This window comes from Ictalurus furcatus, chromosome 29, assembly GCF_023375685.1.
Source record: "Ictalurus furcatus strain D&B chromosome 29, Billie_1.0, whole genome shotgun sequence".
Classification (NCBI taxonomy): domain Eukaryota; kingdom Metazoa; phylum Chordata; class Actinopteri; order Siluriformes; family Ictaluridae; genus Ictalurus; species Ictalurus furcatus.
In genome coordinates, this window is record NC_071283.1 from 14,636,983 (window position 1) to 14,662,809 (window position 25,827).

The 25,827-nt window shown below is 39.9% G+C and overlaps 2 protein-coding genes across 15 annotated transcripts in view; one reads left to right on the plus strand and one right to left on the minus strand.

Moving 5' to 3' along the window:
• Positions 1-25,827, minus strand: part of LOC128604120 (neurexin-1a-like) — a 287,112-nt gene that overhangs the window by 186,927 nt on the left and 74,358 nt on the right. For 8 of the 14 annotated variants that reach the window (XM_053618966.1, XM_053618965.1, XM_053618960.1 and 5 more), the window contains 3 exons: positions 19,286-19,587; positions 15,479-15,640; positions 8,017-8,458 (listed from right to left, as the gene is read on the minus strand). In XM_053618966.1, the coding sequence (XP_053474941.1) occupies positions 8,017-8,458; positions 15,479-15,640; positions 19,286-19,587 (906 nt within the window). Of the gene's footprint in view, positions 1-8,016; positions 8,459-15,478; positions 15,641-16,682; positions 16,707-19,285; positions 19,588-25,827 lie in introns of all 14 variants that reach the window. The other 6 variants (XM_053618953.1, XM_053618959.1, XM_053618955.1 and 3 more) reach the window with 1 other exon arrangement.
• LOC128604121 (uncharacterized) lies at positions 23,462-25,527 on the plus strand. The gene is made up of 2 exons (XM_053618967.1): positions 23,462-24,436; positions 24,473-25,527. Exons 1-2 carry the CDS (start codon positions 24,327-24,329, stop codon positions 25,311-25,313), a joined length of 951 nt encoding a protein of 316 aa, XP_053474942.1. The 5' UTR covers positions 23,462-24,326; the 3' UTR covers positions 25,314-25,527.

The following is a 25,827-nucleotide window of genomic DNA, read 5'->3' on the forward strand; positions in this document are numbered from 1 at the left end:
AATAAATGTTAAAACAGTAGCAATAGGCGTGGAGTAGTAGTGTGGTATAGAGGGTAGGGTTAGGCGAAGTATGGTGACGGAGTTGTTAAAGTTAAGCTACTGTTTAAAACTCCAGAGTGCAGTAAGGAAAAGTAACGACAAAAAGCACAAAAACATTGACCATATGTTAAAATCGGGAGGTCAACCCCCTGCTTAGTCTGCCGTCGAACCCGGCCAGAGTGCGCACAGCTGGAGGGACGTGACAGTGTCCAGCTCTTGGCAGGAGCTTTGTTGTCCGTAAGCAGTCACGTCCTCCCCAGGCAGCAGCTAACGAGCTCACTCCATCAAGCTCATTACTGAGGAACGTTCTCACACTTTGGCTCGGGCTCTACGGACCCTCACCATGCAGAGGGTGCACATTTAAGTTCTCTATTTCTCAAACACGCTCACGAGGAGCAACTATTCATCTGCAGTTCCAGCTAGTTTCTGAAAACGAACAGATAGTGAAACAGGAGAAATAATAGAGGCTGAAGTTTATTTTAGTATAAAGGCCAAAAAAAAAAAAAAAAAAAAAAGCAGGAATCAGATCAGTGTATACAGAATACTGATACACGATGATTTACTTCTAGGAGTTCCCTCAAATGTTTGAGGAAAAAAAAAAAAATGACTCTTCCAAATGAGCTTTATTTCAAGAAGAGAAATTGCAATAATAAATGAAGAAGTTTTAATATTAAATATTACAAACACCAAATATCGTTTGATTTGGCGAAACAACTCTTCTGGAAATCAAAGCAGCAAACGTCGTTACACAGTATACGACGAGTTTCTGCATTCTGAGAACATAGACTTTCTAAACGATACAAAAATAAAACCCCACATTTTAATCATTTCTCCACACTTGCTGTAAAAAGAAGTCATATTTCCATCATGACTTGCTTCCTGCAGCATAAAACCGTCACGTAAACCCCTACCCTTGTATTATAAACACGTGATGTCATAGTTTTCGTGACGATTTATATCTCTACATCACATGCTAATGTTGGATATATGTATGTATATATGTAGTCATGCCAAGCATTATGAACATTAAAGTTAAAAATAATTGAAAAAAAAAAAAAAAAGAATAAAGAAAGAAAGTAACAAGCAAACACATTAATAAATGGATAAAAAGTATGACGTGTCATTTTTGAAATAATCATTTTAAAATGAATCAGAATCCTTGACACACTGCTGTGGTATAAGAGGAATAAAACACTTTAAGCATGTGCTTATAGGGAAAAGAAACGATTGTGATAATATAATGAGCAGTGGTGAGAAATAGATTCCAGTATTCTTTCTTTTCTTCTTGCGCTACGATTGAAATTCAACATGTGTACGTGTGATAAATGGGGTTAGTACTGTCATATGTTACATATCAGCCATGCTCGATTAGACGTGCGACTCGGAGGCCATCCTGCAGTCTCTTGCTAAGTGAGAGAGCGTGGCGAACCGCCAGTGCCCGCGCGCCGAGTGTGCTCCTCGCCTGTAACCAAATCACACACTCATGCCAGGCTTGACGTAACTGGATTTCAGTAATACTCTCGGAGTGGAAACGCTGGACTCGGCTAGCCTAGATGCTAAGTAGAAAGAGATGAAAGTGGATGGTTTATAGGCGAGAAGTGAAGCTAACGCCTGTAGCAGTGGTTTTATCTCCAGAATCCATGTTGTTTTTTATCAGCTTTGTCAGGGTGTTTGTTTCTTCCTTCTTCCATTTGTGTCACCACTCTCTCACTCTCTCTCTCTCTCTCTCTCTCTCTCTCTCTCTTTTTTTTTTTTTTTACACCTTTCCCACCTCTGTCTGTTTCAACATCACTCTTCTCTTTCTGATGGATTTTTTTTTTTGTCTTGTACGGATATTGATTAAAATCTCCTGCTACACATAAGCAGTTCCCCCGTAGCCGTGGGTGAGTCGATCGCTCAGATCTTCACATCACCTCCAAACGCACATCGCTCAACTCTCAAGGGCGAGGTGTTATGGCCTAAAATGAAACATTAGTCGACTCTGCACATTTCACTCTAGTAAAGAAGCGGGAGAACCGGGAGGAAGCGTCACAGAGATGGTGTTATGGTTTCACAAACACATGTAGGGCAGTTTAAGTAAAAAGCTGTTCTTCAGGAACTGAACACAGCTGTAGCATTACATTTCACAAATATGGCAGCAATAGAAGACGAGTAGTAGTGATAGAAGTATTAGTAAAGTAGATGTAGTAACAGTAGTATTAGTAGTATCTGTAATATCGTTAGTACTAATAGGTAGTAGTAGTAATAATAGTAGAAGTAGTAGTATTTGTATTAGTAGTAGTGGTGGTGGTGGTATTAGTAGTAGTAGTAGTAGTAGTAGTAGTAGTAGTAGTAATGCTGGTGGTAGTAGTAGTAGCAGCAGCAGTAGTAGTAGTAGTTATAGTAGTAGTAGTAATGTGGGTGGTAGTAGTATTAGAAGCAGCAGTAGTAGTAGTAGTAGTAGTTATAGCAGTAGTAGTAATGTTGGTGGTAGTAGTAGTAGCAGCAGCAGTAGTAGTAGTAGTAGTAGTTATAGCAGTAGTAGTAATGTTGGTGGTAGTAGTAGTAGCAGCAGCAGTAGTAGTAGTAGTTATAGTAGTAGTAATAGTAGTAGTAATAGTTATAGTAGTAGTGGTAGTAGTAGTAGTAGTAGTAGTCATAGTTATAGTAGTAGTAGTAATAGTAGTAGTAGTAGTAGCAGCAGCAGTAGTAGTAGTAGTAGTAGTTGTAGTAGTTATAGTAGTAGTAGTAATGTTGGTGGTAGTAGTAGTAGCAGCAGCAGTAGTAATAGTTATAGTAGTAGTAGTAATGTTGGTGGTAGTAGTAGTAGCAGCAGTAGTAGTAGTATAGTAGTAGTAGTAGTAGTAGTAGTTATAGTAGTAGTAATAGTTATAGTAGTAGTAGTAGTAGTAGTAATAGTTATAGTAGTAGTAGTAGTAGTAGTAGTAGTTATAGTAGTAGTAATAGTTATAGTAGTAGTAGTAGTAGTAGTAGTAATAGTTATAATAGTAGTAGTAATAGTAGTAGTAATAGTTATAGTAGTAGTGGTAGTAGTAGTAGTAGTTATAGTAGTAGTAATAGTTATAGTAGTAGTAGTAGTAGTAGTAGTAATAGTTATAATAGTAGTAGTAATAGTAGTAGTAATAGTTATAGTAGTAGTGGTAGTAGTAGTAGTAGTCATAGTTATAGTAGTAGTAGTAGTAGTAATGTTGGTGGTAGTAGTAGTAGTAGCAGTAGCAGTAATAGTTATAGTAGTAGTAGTAGTAGTAGTAGGAGCAGTAGTAGTAGTATATAGTATTTGTATTAGTAGTAGTAATGTTGGCGGTAGTAGTAGTAGTAGCAGTAGTAATAATAGTAGTAGTAGTAGTAATAGTAGTAGTAATAGTTATAGTAGTAGTAGTAGTAGTAGTAATAGTTATAGTAGTAGTAGTAGTAGTAATAGTTATAGTAGTAGTAGTAATAGTTATAGTGGTAGTGGTAGTAGTAGTAGTAGTAGTAGTAGTCATAGTTATAGTAGTAGTAGTAATAGTAGTAGTAGTAGTAATCGTAGTAGTTATAGTAGTAGTAGTAATGTTGGTGGTAGTAGTAGTAGCAGTTTGGTAAATTATTTCCACACCTCCCTTGCCATTTAGGTCAATCTCTCACGAGCCTTTACTCCAGAGCAAAGCAGCTACCGAGGGGATTCGTAAACCATGTGACATGGAGATGAAAAAACCCAACACAGCACACACTCCGGGGACGTCTGTTTAAAATGTTACTTTCATCTGATGCATTATTAATCAAAAGAGAAAGGTCCCAGAACGAACAGCACAAGGTTCACACATAACAAACCAAGACCTGCATAATATCAACACACGCAGAGGTAGAGCTAAGCCAAAGTCCTTCTGGTAAAGGCGGTCCACTCGGCGGCCATCTTGGAGACCCTCCCAGGCAGGCCTACAACACGAGATGTCCATCTACTTGAATGGGGAGAAAACGATTGACCAGAAACGCTTTCAAACACGAATTTGTTACAATCTGACAAAAGTTGTGTAAATATTGTGCAGTCTTTGGATTGAAATAGACACAAAACATATTACTTCCGATCGCTTGGACGCTTCGCGTACAATTTTTTTGGGGGGGACAGAAATGATGCTACTAATGTATTAATAGTGTCCTATTTAGGTATTTAAGATTGGCTTCAAATGGCATCCCATAGTTTGTTACATACTGTAGTTATATGAAACTGTCTTAAAGAAGAAAGCCATTTAAAAAAATTCCCCTCTGATTTTATATGCACTGCCTACACACTCTTGGACCTGACACTCTCACTTTAATACTATGCGTTCTCTATGTTTTCTTTCCTTTGGGACAAAAATGAGCAAATTATGCAGGTGGCATTCTTCCCAACCACTCTCGACGTCTCGGATTTGATAAAGCATGATAAATGGAACTATTCATAACGTTCAGAGGGACGACGAGGGATGAACATGATAAATCGCCCGTGTTGCGTGTGAGTCCATGCTGTCAGGAGCTTTACTGCGTTATAAAGGGTGGAAGCTATAAAACTGGGTGCGCCTCCGACGTCTGGGCCGCTTATTGAATTGTTTTTCGTTATTGGCGCTGATTACTCGGAGTGTTTGTCGAGCGTTCCGTGATCCACCCGCTGGCTGTATCCCATCGGGCGACAACTGAGCCGGCGAGTTCCTGCGTGGGCGAAGCGCACACCCGGGTCACGGATTTGAGGCGAGAGGGGAAAGAAAAGAAGAAGAAGAAAGAAAAAAACAGCCGATTGCATTATCCTGCATCTCAGTCGGCACGGTAACAGGCTCGGTCCTCAGAGGAAATCGGCTCTCGTTTCCATAGCAACGCAAGGCAGAAAGACAGAGAGAGAGAGAGAGAGAGAGAGAGAGGAAAGAGAAAGGGTGGAGGGAAAGAAGCCGAACAAAATGGACGAGATGTGGAACGAGATAGGGGGATTGGGAGAACGAGGAGGTGGGGAAAAAATAGATTTGGAGTGCGAGGGGATCAGCGATGTCGATCAGAATGCACAGCACTCGCCTTTAATCGTGTGATACTCGCACCACTGAAATAGAATTTATTAAAGCTTAATGCGCAATAGAATCTATTAATCTTTAATAAGGCTTGGCCAAGCTTTAGGGGAGATACAGGGTTAGGTACCGGAGGACACGCTCATGCTTCAGCATGTGTTTGGGCTGGAATTGTTAGCTCTCAGGGTTTGGATTCGGATTACTCCGAGATTCGGGTTTAGAGAATGTCAGAGGTGGTATTATACTAGAGAGAGCGTGACAACTGCGATTCTCTTCTTCTGAGTGTTTGGGAAAAGGATTATGTTTCAGTGGGAGTCTTTAACTGTACTGTGTTTCGAGGACGATGCTCACGGGCTCCGTTTAACAAAAACCAACACTCAGATTAAGACGCCCAGCAAAGCAGTTTATATTAATATACAGCTGAAGAACTATGTAGTCATGATCAGGCATTATCAGTGCTGCATATTCATAAAAGGCCGGATTCAGTGTCAGCAACTCGAGTCCCAAAGTTCTGTCAATATTCCTGCTGGGAAAGTTCCTCACGTTCAGAGTCAGGAACAACAGCTAGCAATACATCGCAAACAGCAGCCGTGTGTTTCCTGTTTGGGTTTGAATTTGTGCATAAACGTATCGTATTATGGAAATAACGGCCGTCCTTCGTCAAACATTTAGTAAAGTGACGCGTAAAATTTTTCCACTCGCCGGTTTTCTTCGTACTCATGTGTGCATGTCGATAAACACCAATTAGCTGTAACACACATTCAGAACAGATGATTTAGCCACACCCACAAAACTCCATATAAGGCAAAGCTCCCAGAACTTAACGGTGAACGTGTGGTGTGCTCTAAATCTTCCACATTTGATTGGGTGCCATTACTTTTTTCTGACCGAAAGGTTCGTCTTAATTTATGTATTTGCGTCGGATTCACAAAATGGTCATTAAGTTGGTGGAGAATTGAAACAAATAAGGGATTTAAACGAGATTTGGAAAATTTTTTTTAAAAATCGCAGTAAACTCATCGCCAAATATATGACTTGAATGCTAATAAACCGAGGTTCACATTAGTGAGTCTTCTTATATGTAAATTTTAAACAGACTCACGAGTGAGGTGTAGGATTTGAACGTTTTTTTCCCCACTAACTCATGCGAATGATTGCTCGAATGCATACGTTTGTTTGTGTCCAACTCGGTAAATGAGACGCATAAATTATTCCATATACATCAATTCACTATATGAAAAGGGAAAGAGAAAAGTGTTATTTTGTCTCGTTTAACTTTGGGGTTGAAGAAGTCAATGAGAGGTGTTTTAAGATGATAGAAAATGTGAGTTAGATGAAAATAAACTAATAACGTATCTGTCAAAAAAATACACATAGCCTAATGCGGCTCAGTTCCGAGTAGGTTTAAAGAATTCGATCCTAATGAAAATGATCCCTGGTTAAAAAAATATATATATCTAAAAATGCAAATAATAGGCAGGAAATGAGCCACAAAATTCAGCCACATTGTTCGTTTCCTGTTTCTGCTCCATTTATGAAAGATTTCAAGCTTATCTGAGCAAAAGTAGCCATTAAGCTTGTCATTAAAATTGTCCTCCTTCACCTCTCACAAACCCAGATCTCGGACTCATTAGCCTTAAAAACGTTCGACACCAGAACAGAAGTAGAAGGGAGGATGTTTCTACAAGCATAGCAGCAGTTTTGTCGACACTCACGTCCTCACTCTCCATGTGGCTATAGAGGTAATGAAACGACTAATGTGATTTCCCGCTCTTGAGATGGAGTGGAAAACAGAAACCGGTTGGTGATCGTGAATCTAATTTGCGGTGTGACATTGCGAGGCCTTGGCCACAAGCACATGCTAACAAATTGTTGCTTAGATAAGCACATCAACACGGAGCTCGGTGCCAGAGAACCGGGGCACGGAGGACGCGCAGTAGGACAGACGAGTCGATCCACCGGAGCTCTAGACACGCTTTCAGACTGACGATCCCTAACCTGGCCATCGGGAAACTGGAAAACGTCGAGGTCTTTACAACCGCGGAGATAAAGCCAGATGCGACGGAGCTGCTTAGGGTCATTAAAGACGAGAAGGTGCCGAGGGACAAATGAACTTAAAACCCCTGAGTCTGAAATGAGTTTCACAAAAACCTGCCCGAGATTCGGATGGTTAGGCTGATGGCTGAACGCAGCAGCAGTGCTCTTGTGCTTCACATTATACAGATGCTACGTATTTTCCCCAGGAGCATGAAAAGATAACACGAAAATGACTCGAATCATCTCGGATTATCAACAGTTTACTTAAATCTCCGTGGCACTTTGTCATCTTCAATGATAAAAGGATAATCGCTACAAAAAAGAAAAAAAAAAAGAAAAGAAAAGGAAGAATAACAAGAAAATAAAGGCGACTAGCTGTGTATGTTTCATCCTGTCTAAAAAAAAAAAAAAAAAAAAACCCAAACATCTTAGACAGGGAAAATAAGAAAAGAGAAAATGATTTTTTTTTTTTTTAAATGAAAGAAGATATGGTACTTTTTTGTGTGTGCAATGTTCAGGAAAGTGGAAGAAAAGAATAAAAAAAACCTCCATGTCATTCTGTTATTGGACAATAGTCAACAATGTGATGGTGTGATGAAGCAGAGTTACTCTAACCAACCCTGAAGTTGAATTATTTCCATGTAACGGTGTTTTATTCCGCGTACACCACAGCAATCTTCCAATAATTACTTTTTTTATTCATTAAACTACATGTTACTTTTTATCCATTTGTAACTATGCTCTCATGAACGAGTAATGTGAGTGACGAGCCAGAAGGTAATTCATTCCGGTAGTTTACACGGCTTTTCTTCTGCTAGATCTGCTAGATACGCTAACTAGCTAAGTAAACATTAACAATCGCGTTTCGATTGGTGCTATTGGGTTATTTAGAAAGAAAAAAAAAAGCCTTAAATAAAGCAAAGCATCCTACCTGATCTTCCATCCCTCTGGAAGTCCACGTGGTACCATTCCCCATCGTTCACTTTTTTGTTGACCGCTCGTGTTTTGGTGGTGCCCGAGCCCATGTCCAGCAGCAGGTACAAATGACCGTCCAGCATCTCGATGGCGAAGAAGTCCACTTTAAGCGTGACAGGGCTCTTTGCCTCTTTGGTCTGCTGTTTCGACCTCCCGTGGCTGAAGAGAAGAAGTCCGTTCGGTTCGGTAGTGCGGAAGTCGAAGGATATGGAGCCGGTCTTCTTAGCGTTCCACTTATGTAACGTGATGAAGGCTTCTGGTGTTTCGAAAGTGATCGGATCAAGAGTGGCTACATTTTCACATTTGAAGGCCACCACGCCATGGACCTTCATCTTGTGGTCGCCCTGCAAGGCCAGCTTGGACAGCTCCAGCCGAACGTCATTGTTTTTGTAAACCACCTTAGAAACCAAAGAAATGGCGGAATGAGGAACAGGCAAGTCAACGCTTATAGTAAACAGTACGTATAGTAACGGAAGATGTATGCTTACGTCAAATGACAACATAATGAAAGTTTCGCTTCCTCTCAGAACGTTGGTATGTATTAGAGTACTGTACAATACAAGCACCTTGAATTGATACTGTGGATTTATGTTTTATTTAGGAGGCCTTGTATGGTCATCATAAAATGATACGAGAGCAATTATATTTTATACTATCCAGTTTTACCTCCAGAGCACCTATCTTTTTCTCATTCCTTGACTGTGTCATAACATCTCAGTAATGTTACAGCGGATCCTCTCACGTCTACCAATGAGGGACCTTCTGTCACTCTCCAGTAGCACAAATAGTGTCTGGCATGTGACTTTTATGCTCTTAAACCTACTCTCGAGCTCATGAAACTTCCGCAATCCAGCCAGTTGGGTGAACAGGAGCCAAACACCATTATCCAAGAACGGCACCTTGCAGCATGTGTGTGACCTTGAAGAAAACTTGTGGGTGTGTAAGGTGGGCACTGTTACGTCTAACAAGTGCAACATGTGTACATGCGTGATGCAAGCCAAGATATAATAAGAACACACAGCTGAGCACACCCCAAGTATGACCCAGATCTCTCCTGTGGGTTTGGACTGAAATGCAAGAAGACGGCTGGGGGAAAATAAATAAATATCCCGAGATCTAAAAATAAACCGCAGAGAACAGTCTTCGGAGAACGCCGAACCTTAGAGGCTCTTAAATGTTTCAGAAAAGTTTGAAACTAAACGTGCAAGCATTTTTCCATATCGGCTACGCTTACAGTATAACCATACGAGGAAAAGCTAGAGGTAGGACCAGCAGAAACATGGTTCAAATGGTAATGAGTCATTTCACATGAACAATACCGATACAATGCTATCCCAGATCTCCTACTGAGCCATTCTGTCAGTCCCTCAAACAGTTTGTAAGCTTTTCTTTGGCTGGCTAGTTTGATGCAGTAATCCCAGCAGGACCATTGCACATGACTCATCAATCTAAGACACATAGGATCTTGAGAAGTGCTGCAAGCTTTTCCAAACTCTGCAGGTGAATACAAATGGGCGATAGAATGAGGGGTGGTTGTGTCGAACCCACAACCGCACAGGAAATCTCCACAGACGAAAACCGCTTCAGCATGAACAGGACTTCGGGCACATTGCTTATTCAGCAAGGGGATTTGTACGCAACTCTCAGAGTGAAATTTAATGTGCTGAATATAATAAGGACAAATGTGTTTAAACTTCCAAAAGATGGAACAACACAGATGGGACGAGGTTGTATTCAGATCCAAATCTATGCCATTCGTGACCACAGATAAATCAACTGCACTGGGATATGACGCTGGGTTCCTTGGTAACGCAGGTTTCTGAAAGACATCAGCAACATCAGACGGATCTGACCTTTCCTTTCCATATACCGAGGTGCTCGTTCAGTTCCCGGTCATCTTGAAACTTGACACCAGGGACTTGCCCCTGGTTGGTCTTCGTGTATGTACCCGACTCAGAATGCAGATATCTGACCTGCTTTCGTCAGCCATGATACTCCACTGCTGCATTCTCTTCACTGGCTTGAGCCCTTGATATACGCCTAGTACGCATCCTGACCCTGGATTCTTTGAGACTTGAAGACGATTTCTTTGCACTCTTTTCCTTTCCTCTGGCTTGCTCAATATTCAGCTCAACCTACATCCATTTTCCCGTAAAGCTGCTTTGTCTAGGTTTACAATATCTATTGTTAAAAGTGCTCGTGAAATTGAATTGTATTGTTTTTGTGACAAACACTCGACAAAGAATCCAAGCACACAGCAGCTCTCTACCCAGAAGTTCCCTACAGGTACAGTACTCTAACACCATCATGTGAAGACACAGGCAAAGTTGCATTTAATCTGAAATGATGTAGCCTGACACAATAAATCTCTCTATACAGAATGTCAAAAGGTCAATGCTGTCCTGGCGTATTCCATCAGCGCGGAGACAAGCTGACTTGTTTGAGCTTGTCTCTGAAATGAACCCTGCGGAACCCGTCCGTGATCTGGAGAAAGAAAACAGCTTAGTCTATTATTATTCCAGTAGAATTCAAGCTAGTGCTATGATAAACATTTTCTCTTCACGGTAAATAGACATGCAATACGCTGCCACTTTTTTAAATTTGCCAGAGGCATCATTCTGTATTAACAAATGATCAGTTATTGATCATTAGATAATTCGTTCCTGCTGATAACTGGAGCTCGTGGGAGATCACTGAAGCTTTTGTTCCCCCCACAATTTTCTCATGCCAAGCTCTCCATCATACAACAACCACTAACCGAGGAGGGCGAAGGCCAACGGGTGCATCCTCTAATGCACATGAAGCCAGCCGACCACATCTTTCAGAGGAATAGCGCTATCTACCCTCTTCCACATACATGAGCTCACAGACGCCTGGGATTGGCTCATGTCGCTGTGATTGACACGGGAGAGAATGTACACCATCCGTCCTACCCAGTGAGCATGGCCAATTTTCATTCCTTGGCTCTCGGCGACGGACAGCGTCTCATCAGCGTATCATCCGGGTTTGATGACAGGGTGAAAGCTTTTCTGTTGCACCACTCGTGAGTCCTTGAAGCATTCTCGTCTGTACTGTACACGCAATGCGTCTTAAAGTATTTCGATTTTTTCTTTTACAGTAAATGGGTTAAATTCCCCCTTTTTTTGCTAGCATGCTTGATGTTCCACAAAAAAAAAAACAAAAAAAAACAAAAAAACAGGGACATGTCCAGTGGGACCGTATTAGCATGAGATATAGAAGTGTTCACTGGAGCTAATCTGGAATGGGTACAAAAAAACAGGAAGTATATAAACCCATCTATATCGCCCCTGGTTGTTATTTATGAACATGTCCTGGCGGGAGACGTGTTGGAAGGGGAAGAGCGTTGGAAACTTGGCCCTTGGTGCTTTTCTGACTTGATGGCTTTCTGCTAGACATAAAAATACAAAACATAGCTAAAAATGCAGTCTAGGCTCATTCTCGATTGCCTCCAAATTGGGGACATTGAGATTATTGTGTGAAATAGAGTGTGCAAGCAAAGTCGACTAAAAGAGAGAGAGAGAGAGAGCGAGAGAGAGAGAGAGAGTACCAGGTACGATTTTCCATCAACTCTTCCATTTCGGCATGACAAGTATAAGAAGCCTACAGGGAGAAAACAAATAGCGATTCGAAAAGAACCACTTGGCACTGGATCCTATCCAGAGGGGGGAAAAAAAGAAACAGGTAGTACACCTGCAATTCTTTAGTCACATCACCCGAGTGCACAGCAGATACTGCCAATAAAATGCAATCAATACAGAGAGTGGAGACAAAGGGCACCTTTTAGAGCCCAGCGAAATTGGACGAAGCTCCAAGCCCGCCGTTTTCCAACCGGCCAGGAGAGAGTCGCACCGAGCTCATTTGTCACCGGCTTGGAGAAGTGACAACGAAGCTATTACCACAACAACATTTCATCATCAGAACAGAGGAGCCAGGAGTTGGAACGGGGGAACGCCAAGACACAGGAGCGTGACCACGAGCCCGTGTGATCAATCAGAGGCCAACCGTGTCAAGAACCTGGCCGCAGCTTCACACACCATCGGGTTCGAATTTCAGCCTGGAGGCTACTGTACACACAGCCTTCTGAGGGGTTTTCTGAACGTGAGGGGTGTGTCTGGGACTAATAATGCCGCATAATCACGTGATTCACCCAGCTTTTTCACCTGTATTGCACGTGTTTCTATTTTTGTTTAATTTTTTTTTTTTAGACAATTCATTTATTTTCACGTGAGTTTTACACAGGATGCACCTATTTTCATGTTTTTTTTTAAACAATTCATTCAATTTCACGTGTTGTTTAGACGATTTGTTTATTTTCACATGTAATTTATTTGTACGATTCATTACTTTTCATATGTAATAAAAAAAATATGATTTTTTTTTTACCCATGGTTCATCCACGTGTATAACTGAGTTCACATGTGGGGCATAAAATTGAAATGCACTTCCAACTGTTTTTTTTATCGCATGGTCACATATTACCCACATAATCACGTGTGGAAAAACACGATCACGTGTGAGACAGAAGAATTACCCACATAATGACGTGTGGAGAAACACGATCACGTGTGAGACGGCAGAATTACCCACATAATCACGTGTGAGACGGAAGAATTACCCACATAATTACGTGTGGAAAAACGTGATCACGTGTCAGACGTCACGATTATCCACATAATCACGTGTGGAAGAACGTGATCACATGTGAGACGTCAGAATTACCCACATAATCACGTGTGAGACGGAAGAATTACCCACATAATTAAGTGTGGGAAAACATGATCACGTGTCAGACGTCACGATTATCCACATAATCACGTGTGGAAAAACGCGATCACGTGTGAGATGGCAGAATTACCCACATAATAACGTGTGGAAAAACACGATCACGTGTGAGACGGCAGAATTACCCACATAATCACATGTGAGACGGAAGAATTACCCACATAATCACCTGTGGAAAAACATGATCACGTGTGAGACGTCATGATTATCCACATAATCACGTGTGGAAGAACATGATCACATCTGAGACGTCACAATTATCCACGTAATAACGTGTGGAAAAACACGATCACGTGTCAGACGGCAGAATTACCCACATAATCACATGTGAGACGGAAGAATTACCCACATAATCACGTGTGGAAAAACATGATCACGTGTCAGATGTCACGATTATCCACATAATCACGTGTGGAAAAACATGATCACATGTCAGACGTCACGATTATCCACATAATCACGTGTGGAAAAACATGATCACGTGTCAGACGTCACGATTATCCACATAATCACGTGTGGAAAAACACGATCACGTGTGAGACGGCAGAATTACCCACTAATCACATGTGAAAAAACACGATCACGCGTGAGACGTCACGATTACCCACATAATCACGTGTGGAAAAACACGATCACGTGTGAGACGTGTCTTCCGTATTTTCCGTCAGCAGAAAAATAATATGAGAAATTAGTTTACACCAAGGTGTTAATGAGGTGTTCTCAATCACTTTGCTCTCGCTCATTATTTGATTAAAGCAGCCGCCTCTGTAAACCAGGCAGGAGTAATTGCTTGCTGTGCTAACGACTCGGGTTGATAAACACACTCCTTCATCTTCAATTATCCCATTTGGCATGATGTTAATTTGGAGCAAAGTTAAAACATTGGTGGACACTGTTGCGAAATCCTCTCGACTCGTTAAGGATGCACGGCGAGCGCATGAAAAAACCAGCGCAATCCGGCTCGAGATGAATCTCGACCTCTTTCAAATCCCCGCAAGCTTCGGCTAATTCGCGCAATCGCTCGACGCGACTCCGGACACCGCCCGGTGATACTATGAACGGCGATACTGTATGAGAATATTTGCTCTATAGAGGTTCTAATATTTCCACTCTGTGTTGAAAATGTCATTGTTTAAACCATGGCTCTTTTGCTTTTAATTAGCTGAGTTCTCTAATGAGCTCGAGAAGGAGAGCAGAGCAGCCATGTGCTAAAGAACCCAAGCGCTAGTTATGGAAAGTCCCCATAGGACTTTCTTCAAGGTTCAGTGAGGACAGATTCGTTGGCTGGAGGTGGGGAGGGCAGGCTGTAATCTAGGACAGCTGTAAAGATGCAGCGAGAAAGAAAGAGGAAAAAAAAAATAGCCGAGCAGAAATTGAACTTTTTGAAATTAAGAGATAAATGACGAGACGAGTACCGAAGTGCTAGCACACTGCGAAATGGCTTTTGAAGTCCGAAATACCCATTAAAAAGGTGATGGAAGTTTTAAATATATGTAACATTGAACCTGTTGAGAATGGCAAGGGCAGTGTAGGGAGTGACCTACACGTGACCTTGAAGTTTCAAATGTAGATGAGTTTCTTTAAGTGCTGGGCCATATATTATAAAACGGGGAATTCTTTCATCCGTTCTTAATGATTCCGCCATACATTGATCTAAACCGAGCACCAACTTGGGCAAAGATTCTCCAAATGGAAGCTGAATGGAATGTTGCTGGAGGACTTTTGATTGAGAAGCGTTTCGCGATCTCACGTAGCTAGCCAACAACTCATATCATGACATTTAATTTTCCCAGCTGAAGAGGTTTGGGCATCTGTACGCTGCATTTGTTACGCTGACTCATTACTAACTGCATAATTAAATGATCTGTGTTTGGATTTAAACCCCAAATGGGTGTGGCCTAAACTAGAAAGGATTATAATGGGAAAAAAAAAAATCGCAGATGTAGAAACGTAAGTACGGTGCGTGCATCTGACAGTTCTGACAGTTCCTCAACCGCAGCTACGTCTCTCAATTATTCACTCAACTAGCGATGTCCACGGGACTGTTTGTATAAACCCATTCACACCGTTTTATTTTTGTTCGTACCTGCCCATGATATTTTCTAGCAAATTTAATCGCAAATTTCCCAAAAGATAAACAAACTAGTAATCTAATTTAAACCTCCGACCATCCTGACAAGGCAGTGACTGAGGACGAGTGAATGAACATGAACGCTGTACGTTCGCGCTGATACTGTAAACCTGATCCTTCTCAGTCAGACGAGCTTCATATTTGAATCCATATTGATTTGGTAAATTATATTTTATAAACATAGAAAAATAAAAATTCAGGACCGCCACACAAATGAAATTCGAACGAGGGAAATCTGGCTTTCCATGCAAACAGGAAGTCATGAGTCATTGCTCTAGGTTGGAAAGCAGCCTACTTGTTGCTTTGACAAAGTGGTTTGTTCTGCAAGTATAATTTCTGTAAAATAATAAAAAATAAAAAATTCTTCCCCAAAGGAGACGGAGATGAAATGCACGCTGTGTATGTGTTTCCTTTTTTTTTTCTTTTTTTTTTTTAATCCCTTCGAAATTTAAAGAATCCTTTGGCAGCAAGTTGGAATGTTTACCTCCTTCAAGCAGCCCATGAAGTTGTTGCTAACAGGAGATCCGGGCAGATCGGCCGTGCTAGGGCTTCCGCCGACATAGAAAAAGTCGTCCGAGCCCAGCATGGTGTAGTCCTCCTGTGTGTATCCTGTGGTGGTAAGAATTCCATCCACGGATATCGTAACCTAGACAACAAAGCACAGGAAAAGGACACGCTATACTCTTGTAAGCTTTAGCGGAACTTTGTTTCGACCGCTCAGTACCTACATATCGTACGTTTACGTTTCTCCTGCGTTTTTCTTTGACTTCCAATCCCATTTTCATGTCTTTCTTACGTTAAGGAAGCATTTCAAGATTTAAAGCTTGGTAGTTTATAGAAAAAGTTCGCCAAAGTTTCTAGCTAAGCGTACAAACCGATTGCCCAATGTGACGTTAGTGTTCGTGTTAGTATTCTACTCTTATGCAACATAAAAATCACTTTGCAGACACAAAAATGGTGTTAGTACATGTCATGTTCAGCTAGGTGCTAGTTTTTAGTTTGATTAGTCGTTTTAGTTCCGTGTTCAGTCGGAAATCAAAAATCGAAAAGAAGGACATTTCATCACAGGGTTAGACGCAAGCCACGTGAAATACAACCACTGTCGGTGTTCGCCACACAGAAAATGAAGCAAAATATTTCATGCTGATTCGCGCGTTTTAGCACATGCTTGCAAAAGTAAATGCTATGGAAAGGCAGAGCCAGGTGGGTGGAAGCACAGGCAGTATTTTAGGACAGCAGTGAAGAGACATAGTAGAGCAAAAAGCACCAGGATCGAGGAGAAAGTGAAAAAGCGCTGGGAATGCATGCCATGCTGAGGTCATAGGGTCAGAATCGGCCAAGCCCGAGAGCATCAGCCAGCAGACGGTCCTCCTCGTGAACCACTGCTTGATGCAAAAGGCTCAAGGTGATGGCCCTGAAAAGCACAGAACTGGACAACAGGTGAAATAAATGAGGGAAATAATAATAAATAAATAAATAAACAACAACCAACTGATCAACACGACCAATGGAGAGAAAGTGAAAGAAAAATGGAGTTGGAAAAAAAGTAAGCGGAGAAGTACCAACCGCAAGTCCCCTTTATTTTGGGTTTATGACGTCTACAGTAAAAAGAAAGAAAAGAAACACACGGCAAACCCAAACTAAGAAACAATTAGAATGATATCTACCGAACAATGTAGTTTGTTTACCATAGCGTGTCCAATGCCTGAATGCTTTGTGGAAAAGGGGGGAGAAAGGAAATTAAAACTGTGAACAGAACAACGACCATTACTCAAAAAAGATATGATGACTAATACCAAGGTTAGTACACTCTCAGATAAAAGAACAATCTGTTAGTAAAATGACACATTCCATGGATGACGTTAGTTTCCCATAGCATGTTAGTATCACGAAAGAAAAAGAGGGCAAACAAGTTTTCCGAAGGAAAAAAAATTAAAATAAAACAGGCGTAACTACAAGCTGGAGTTAGAATTAGCGCTGATTTGTATCTCTATGGATATCTATGTGCGTAGCTGATGCATAGGCTGAACGCGTTATTAATGTTCTCCCGATATCAAACGTAAGAGAGAAGGCCTGAAGCGCATCAGTCGACCCTCTTTGATGGAAATCCGCTGTTTAATATGACTTTTTTTTTTTTTTTTTAGCTGGTTAATCGGATACTCGTGCGACCGGTTCTGTCGCATCGAGCACTGCTCTTTAAGTCTTAGTGATGAACTTTAGGTTCACCTTATTACTACGAGACAAAGCAAAGGAGATCCTTACACAGGAATGCGAGAGGGATGATCTCTTCCCTGACTACGCATGCATTCACAAGGCGCATACAGTGATTTCATACATTGTGCTGAGTTGGTGAGTTTCTCTGTTATTTTTAAGTTAAAAGAAAGTCCTTCGCTATTTGAGCAAGGGCATACTCTGTCTAGACTCTGTCTAGCACGTCTTATGCAATTTACCCTTTTTTTAAAAAAAAAAAAAAAAAAACCTTACAGAGATCTTAAAACCTTAGGAGAACCCGTTTGTAACCTTCTTTACCCTCATGTCTCGGCCAAGTACTCTTTTAAAGTTGGGATCTTACAGCACAAATCTTGGAAAAATAAGTAAAAGTAAAACTCTAAAAGGGTTTGATTTATCTTTCTGTAGGAACTGCAAATGTCTTCGTATCACATGGTTCCGAGTAGATAATTAGTAGGAACCTAAGGGCAGCTAAACCATCGAAAAACCTGTGAAGAACCCTTTTTTCCACTTAAGAGTCTCCAGTAAATTCTCTGGCTAAATCACTCCAATAATTCATGTTTAGGAAGTGCAGTCTCGGTAAAATGTAGAACCACTTATAAAGTCATTGGATTGTCCCTTTTTGGGAACTGCATGCAGAACAGTTCCAAGTAGAAACCTTTTAGGAAGCTAAGAATAGCTAAACCATATAAAGAACCCTTGAAGAACCCTTTTCCCCCCTAAGTGTCCAATTCTAAAGGTTGGGGGACAGATCTGGAACCATTTACCGTATGGATTTACTGGATTGTCTTTCTTTGGGAACTGCATGCAAAACCCTACAACAGAGAGTCTTCATATCAGAGAGGGTTCCAAGTAGAACCCATTTAGGAAGGTAAGGATAGCTGAACTATCTAAAGAGGCCTTGAAATATCATTTATATTCTCTTGTTAAAGTTTTAATAGTATACTCTTTTGGGGAGAAAAGGTTGAATCTAAAGCCACAAGGGAACTGTGTGCAGAACCCTACAACAAACGGCCCCCATTGCACTGAGGGTTCTAAGTAGAACCTCATATCAAAAAGTGTATTAAGTCACTGAGATCATTTAGTTGAGGTTCACGATCTAATCACATCCAACTCTTCTGATGTTCATGCAGCTTAACACCATGCCTTCTAAAATGTTGACTGTCTGGAGTACCCGAAGAACTAGATCAGAAGAACCCTTTTTTTTTTTTAGTGTCCTATAGATCCATTCTCTAGCTCTTTACACAACCATCCAGTCCGGGATTCTTTAATCATGTTTTGTTACCTCAGTAAATTCAGTTATTGTGTTCAGCTACAACGATCGTTCTATATAATGGTAATGTTTATGGTGGAGTTCATTTCGTTCTTTGTAGCAATAAAACTGCTTCAACATCCATCAAGTAAAAGGTTCTATAGGAAGCTGGAACAGTTCTTCTCTGGCATCACTCTGAAGAAGAGTTTCCTAATCCAAGCCGTTGGGTTCTTCAGACAGTCCACATTTTGCCGTCTTCTAGCCTCTCAAACAATGCTGCAAGCTTTTCAGGGTTCTCAAGTGCTCGATTGGGGTGTGTTGGGGAGCTCAGTATCGTAGTAACCTCAAGATTAGTTTCCTTCATGGTTCTTGGTTTGCTGGCAGTCAATCTGGTCTGCACTCTTAAAAATAAAGGTGTTAGAAAAGATTCTTCAGAATGAGGTCACAGAAGACTCTTTTTTAATTTCCTGGAGATTAATATGTGGTTAAAAAAAAAAAAAATGATTAAAGCTCCACCATTAAAGTTTAAAAAAAAAAAAAACATTGTTTAGGAAGTCGGGGGAAAAAACGGTAACTAGCAATACTGCGACCTTTCATGTTTCACTGCTTACAAACCTGGGGTGTTTTTGAGGTATGTCCCTGCTCAAATTTGCTTCCAGTTTTAATATTCACTGTGATTTAGATCTAAATGTACATTTATATACAATTTATAGAGCTTGATGATTTGGAACGAAAAAAATAATAATAATAAAAAAAAAAGTACGTCACTGTTTTATAGATCTGATCTGCTAGAACCCCCTGCACTGTTACCTGACGGAGATTCCGTGTTACTTTGACATCATGCCAATCATTGTCATTAAACTTTCCATTGACCGGCTCCACCAGGGCTTCAAAGGCCCCGGACCCCAAATTAATGACAAGCGAAACCGCCCCGTTTTTCAGCGCCAGGTTGACGTAGTCGGCCGATTTGCCCGTGTGCAGCATCAGTCCGTTCCTCTGCAGGGTTTTGAAGGAGAGCGTGATCTCGTCGCTGCTGCTCTGTATCGGGTTCTGCGACAGGTCGTAGCAGAAGTATTCGGAACCTTTGAAGGTCGCCACGTACTCTTCTTTCACTGTAAGACAGAACAAAGAGAAGGCGTGTCATGCGGAAGCGTTCGTTGAGGCGGAATGCAAACGGTTAGATCATTGGCGGTCCGCAAGAAAAGTCATTTCCAAGATTGACATTTTCGTATGTTCCAAACTCCGAGGCCCCGCCCACTCCCACCCCCATCTCACATTAATAATATTTTCATCTCCACTTGATTTTTCTGCTTAAAAGATGTGCTAACATGCCACCCTTGCTTGGGAAGAACCCTTGAAGACCCCCTTTTTTAAGAGTCTAAATGGTCTGGTTAAATCATGATCGCAATTAAAGCTTAAAAAGTATATTCAAAGTCAAGTCTAGAACCAATTATGGGTTCTTTGGTTTGTCTCTTTGGTTTGTCCCTACAGAACCTATTTAGTCAAACTATCCAAAGACTCCTTGAAGAAACCTTGTTTTAATAGTGCAATTTTTAATTATTTATGGGTTCTTCAGTGGTCTCTGTGAGAGAACCCTTTCAGGTTTTATGTAGGTTTTGGTTTGTCCGTCCATAAGAAATGCTTGCAGAACCCTACAACAAAAGGTCTCCATATCAGAGAGGGTTCCAGGCAGAACCCTTCAGAAAGAACTTTTTTTTTCCCCTCTAAGAGTCTAAATTCTCTGGATAAATCATTAAAACAATTAAAGTTTAAGAAGTATGTTCTCTGGAAAGAAAGCTTCACTCTAGAACTCATCATGGGTTCTTTGTTTTGTTCCTCTATGGGAAGTATGCCGAACTGTACACCAAAAGGTCTCCATATCAGAGAGGGTTCCAAGTTGAACCCATGTAGGTAGCTAAGGATAGCTAAACTAATCAAAAGAACCATTTTTTTTCTAAGAGTGTACAATCTGAGGTTTTATGTAGAACCCTAAAACTGAGCGTTTCACTTTCAGGGTTTCAAGTAGAACCTTTTTTTTTTATTTATTTTTTTTTTTAGAAAAACTATCCAAAGAACCACCGAAGAACTCCTTTTTTAAAAATAAATCTGGTACCGTATGTCCCACGGTGTTTTATTCCTCTTTGCCAACGATGACAATTTCTAATGTCATGCTTTTTATCCATTTACAGTTACAGTTACATTTAGTGTCGCGCAATGTCCGCAAACCAAACCATTACATGTTCTGTCTTTTTTGTTTGTTTGTTTGTCTGTTTTTATCTGTTTACTGCATTTTCACTCTGCTCTTCAGGCCTGGAACGTTTGAGAAATCACTCTACCTGCTCAGCGTCCAAACACTTTCTTAGTATCTATTCAAACACACATAATGGCTACAGCTTCTCTCCAAAACCCTGTCAGCTCCTGCTGGCTTTTTTTTTTTTTTTTAATCTTTTCTCCCTTCTTTTTCCCCTGAGTGTACCATTAGGAGTTGAACAGAAAACAGATAAATAAGGTTAACTCCCATTGACCTCCTTGTTTACTTGCCATTCTCTCCACACCAGCCATCATGGTGATTGACATGCTGCCTGACCGGGTTGTAGGCTTATTTATCCGTTTTCATCACCGGGATAAAAATTCATAAATCCTGCCCTTTCTGAATCCTACAGCGCCGGGGTCCTGTCACTAATCAATATCGTTCGAATGGGATCGCGAGGATGGAGAACATCTGCCAGATACAAACTGTAGATAAATGAAGTGTAGGGAAATTCGTTTTCTTTTTCTATTCGTTTTGTTTTTGTTGTTGTCGTTCCTGTTTGGCAAATTAAGATGAATATAGTCAAGTGCATGAGTTTGTATAGCCTCGGGACAAAAATGATTTAACATTTATTTTACAGGTATTTATTTAGAAGATATTTCTAATTCTTTTTATTCAGTTATATGCAATATGTTATGTTGTTTTTATACAGTATGCACCTTCATTTCTTCAGTAACTTTAACAAAAAATGGTCAGATAGTGAAAAGTAGGAATAATGGAAAAGAGCCAGGCCAAATATATATATATATATATATATATATATATATATATATATATATATATATATATATATATATATATATACACACACACACACATTATACACACACACACACACACACACAGGTACATCTCAAAAAAAATTTTATATCGTGGTAAAGATCATTTTTCTCCGCAATTTAATTAAAAGTGATTTAATTAACATCAGTTTTGTATTAACTCATATAAATAAAATGCCGTAATTTAATTAAAAATAATTTTCATGGAACTTTCATATAGTCTAGATTCATTACACATAAAGTGAAATATTTCAAGCCTTTTTTGTTTTAATCTTGAGGATTACGGTCACGGAAATCGAAAATCCAGTATCTCAGAGTTTTAGAATTAAAAAAAAAAAAAAAATCAACTACAAAGATGTTAGCTTTGAGGGACATATTACTAAAACCGAAACCAACTTCCGCTACAAAAATATACAAATATAAATACTGCTAATATAAAACATAATATATTTTACATATTGCTAATGTTTAGAAGTGTTTAAAAATCATATCGTTTCAGCCAAACTCATTCTCAATACTGTCATGCAAAGTCTCCTTATTCAGGTGCTTGTTAAAATTTTCTGGACCTGAAATAAGCCCCGCCTCCTTGCTGGTTCAGCTTTGTGCCGCCCCTTTTTCCTTACAAGGCAAAACTTAAGATGTGATTTTAATAAAAGATGAACTGGTTTCATGGAGAGGCAGAGAACTGTGTGTGTTCAGTGCTGCTGCAGTTCCATTCACGTGCAGCAGAGGGCGCAGAACATTTACACACTGCTCCTTTAAAATGTTTTCCATCTGCTGCTGTTAGGGACTGAGAAGTAGGTTGGAGTGTGTGTGTGTGTGCAGTCTGTATACGTGTGTAGGTGTAAATGCTAATTTTATCTCCGACTATATCAAGTTGTTCTTGTCTCGTCCCTGTTGACTATTATTAATTTGAGAGCAACACACACACACACACACACACACACACAATTTAGCAAATTACATCTCTGTAACAATGCAGCTAGGCTAAAAGCCAAATCCAGAAATAGGTAGAAAGGTGCGCTTTTTGTTTCCCCTCTTCCTCACTCATAAGCCTGTTTCAGCAGCACAACACCAGGCGGCTAATCTCCCTTTATAAAAGGGCAGAGATGTCACTCATTCCTCGCCCTCCCCCCATGGAAACATTTCCAAGGTTAGAGTCTTGCATCCAAAATAAGATTACCTTAAAATGGCAACTGTACTGGAGCATAGCGTTTCCCGTTCGCCTCTGACATTAAGGCAGAATTATCTGATATTTTAGCTGAAAAAAAAAAAAAAAAAAAAAAAACTTGGCACATGATGTAAAGACTTCACTTCTATGGAAGTTCATTATCTTCTACCAACCGCAGCCTAATTTTATCACAATGATAGATACGCGGCGCTATCCGCTAACGGCTACGGCTGTGCGTGGCATTTCATTATGAATGGTTGAGTTGAATTTGTTAATCCGCCGTCAGAAAAACACACACATCGAGTGAGAAGAGCTCAGGCTGAGAGTCAAGGACGATGACGAGGACACGACCTGACGGTTAAACCTTCGACACGGAAAGTTAACTGTTAACCTCCTCCTGTGTTCAAGAGAACGCCAACAGCGTGAAAGTACTGAAATGAATCCTTGCAAAGTAGTGAATCTTAATATTGTAAAATAATATAAAAATCATTGTTCTCATGGAAGTGTGGAGTTAATGACAGACCCAATACATCACGAACTGTAAGAAAAGGACTGTACACCATAGCGATGACTCTCCTGGTCTTCTGATTGGTCTACTGGAATTCTCACTGTTAGTTAACTCAGGAGGCGGAGCCTGTTGTCGAAATTCCACTTATAGATATATCGATAGATATGAGCTGTCTTTCAGATGTGGATGAGATGGAGAATGTTAAGTACCTTTCCATAGCTCAATGATGCTTTACAATCAGGAACAAAGAACAGTTGAACATAAAGACAGAAAGAAGTAGAAGTCGAGAGGTAGTGTTGGGAAAAGAGAAAGGATTCTAACCGTGATTTAACCAAGGATATGTTCGGGAGATTTTGGGAGAGTGACTTCCATAACTTAGGGGCAGCTACGCTGAAGGATCGGCCACCAGCAGCGGAGAGACGGGATTTATGGACACAGAGAAGTCCTAGGTTTGATGGGTGGAGGGAGCGTGTTGGTGTATATATGTGCGGTAAGTCACGAAGGTATTGGGGTTGGAGACCATTTAAGGCTTTGAAGGCGAGGAGGAGAAGTTTGAATTTAATGCGCCCGGAGACAGGCAGCCAGTGCAAACCAGCCAAAGTGGGAGTAATACGTTCGAAGCGTTTTGTACGGGTAATAAGGCGTACCGCAGAGTTTTGAATGCATTGTAATTTGGTAATCAACTTAGATGGGAGGCCAAAAAACAGACAATTGCAGCAATCAAGTCGTGATGTTACGAACGCGTGAACAAGGGACTCCGCATCCTTCATGCTAAGAATGGGACACAATCTGGCAATTTGTCTGAGGTGGTAAAAGGCGGGTTTGCTGACAGATTTGATGTGCGCTTCGAAAGTCAGTGATGGGTCAAATGTAATTCCAAGATTTCTTTTTCTTTTTTTCTTTTTTTTTTCCAGAGGGTTTTTTGAGGAAGCTGTGAATATCCAGGCTTATTTCACAATTTTGTCTGCGAGCTTGTGAGCCAACATGAATTTGAGAAACTTGTTTAGCCACTGTTTTATTTCGTGAACACAGGCTGTTTGCGCACTGGTTGAGATATATTAATATATGTGTATGTACTGTATATGTATAGGTATATTTGTAGGTGTATGTGTATGTATACGTATAGGTATATGTATATGTGTATGAGTATGCATACGTGTATGTGTATGTGTAGGTCTATGTATATTTTTATGTGTATGTATATGTATAGGTATATGTGTATGTATAGGTGTATGTATATGTGTAGGTATATGTATATGTGTATGTGTATGTATAGGTATATGTATATGTGTATGTATAGGTGTATGTATATGTGTAGGTATATGTATATGTGTATGTGTATGTATAGGTATATGTGTATGTGTATGTGTAGGTATATGTATATGTATATGTATAGGTATATGTATATGTGTATGTATAGGTATATGTATAGGTATATGTATATGTGTATGTATATGTGCATGTATATGTGTATGTGTATGTATAGGTATATGTATAGGTGTATGTATATGTGTAGGTATATGTATATGTGTATGTGTATGTATAGGTATATGTATATGTGTATGTATAGGTGTATGTATATGTATATGTATATGTATAGGTATATGTATATGTGTATGTATAGGTGTATGTATATGTATATGTGTATGTATAGGTGTATGTATATGTGTAGGTATATGTATATGTATATGTGTATGTATAGGTATATGTGTAGGTATATGTATATGTGTATGTATAGGTATATGTATAGGTATATGTATAGGTGTATGTATATGTGTAGGTATATGTATATGTGTAGGTATATGTATATGTGTAGGTATATGTATATGTGTATGTATAGGTGTATGTATATGTGTAGGTATATGTATATGTATATGTGTATGTGTAGGTATATGTATATGTGTATGTGTATGTATATGTATATGTGTATGTGTATGTATAGGTATATGTATATGTGTAGGTATACGTGTATGAGTATGTATATGTATAGGTATATGTGTATTTGTATGTATACTGTGTGTGTGTGTATTTATATAAATAGAAATTCACCTGAAATATTTATTTTATAGCAGTCATATTCAGAGAGATTTACACAATGTGCAGCTTGGCTGCAGAGCGTGCTGAAGGTGTTCGCTGTGTTTTATTTTGCTATGAACACACGGAGTGCACTTCATCATCGTGGCAGGGAACAAAACTTCTGGCCTTAATTACAGATGTGATGGAGCACTTGTAGAGGAGCTTACAGCAGGCGTATGCTTTAAAGAATCCATGCTTATTTAATTCCCTTTTATATATATATATATATATATCTCTGCTACCTTTGAAATCTCCCAAAGTCATCAGGACTGTTTATTTACTTAACTACAGAATCTGGAGTTGATTATGCTAATGCTGTTGTTAATGCTAATACGGCCCATTCTCCAGAAACTTCTGTGCTTTTCATCTTTCTTTGGTTTATTAGATTTAATTCTGATTTATGTCTTCTTCCAGGATGGTGATCCATAAGCAGGTCTTTTTTTATATATATATATATATATATATATATATATATATATATATATATATATTTGGAAAGTCGACTTG

Coding starts and splice junctions, on each gene's coding strand:
- LOC128604121 (XM_053618967.1), top strand. CDS start 24,327: ATGTATAGGTATATTTGTAGGTGTATGTGTATGTATACGTATAGGTAT. Junction 24,437..24,472: donor AGGTCTATGTATATTTTTAT/GTGTATGTATAT, acceptor GTGTATGTATAG/GTGTATGTATATGTGTAGGT.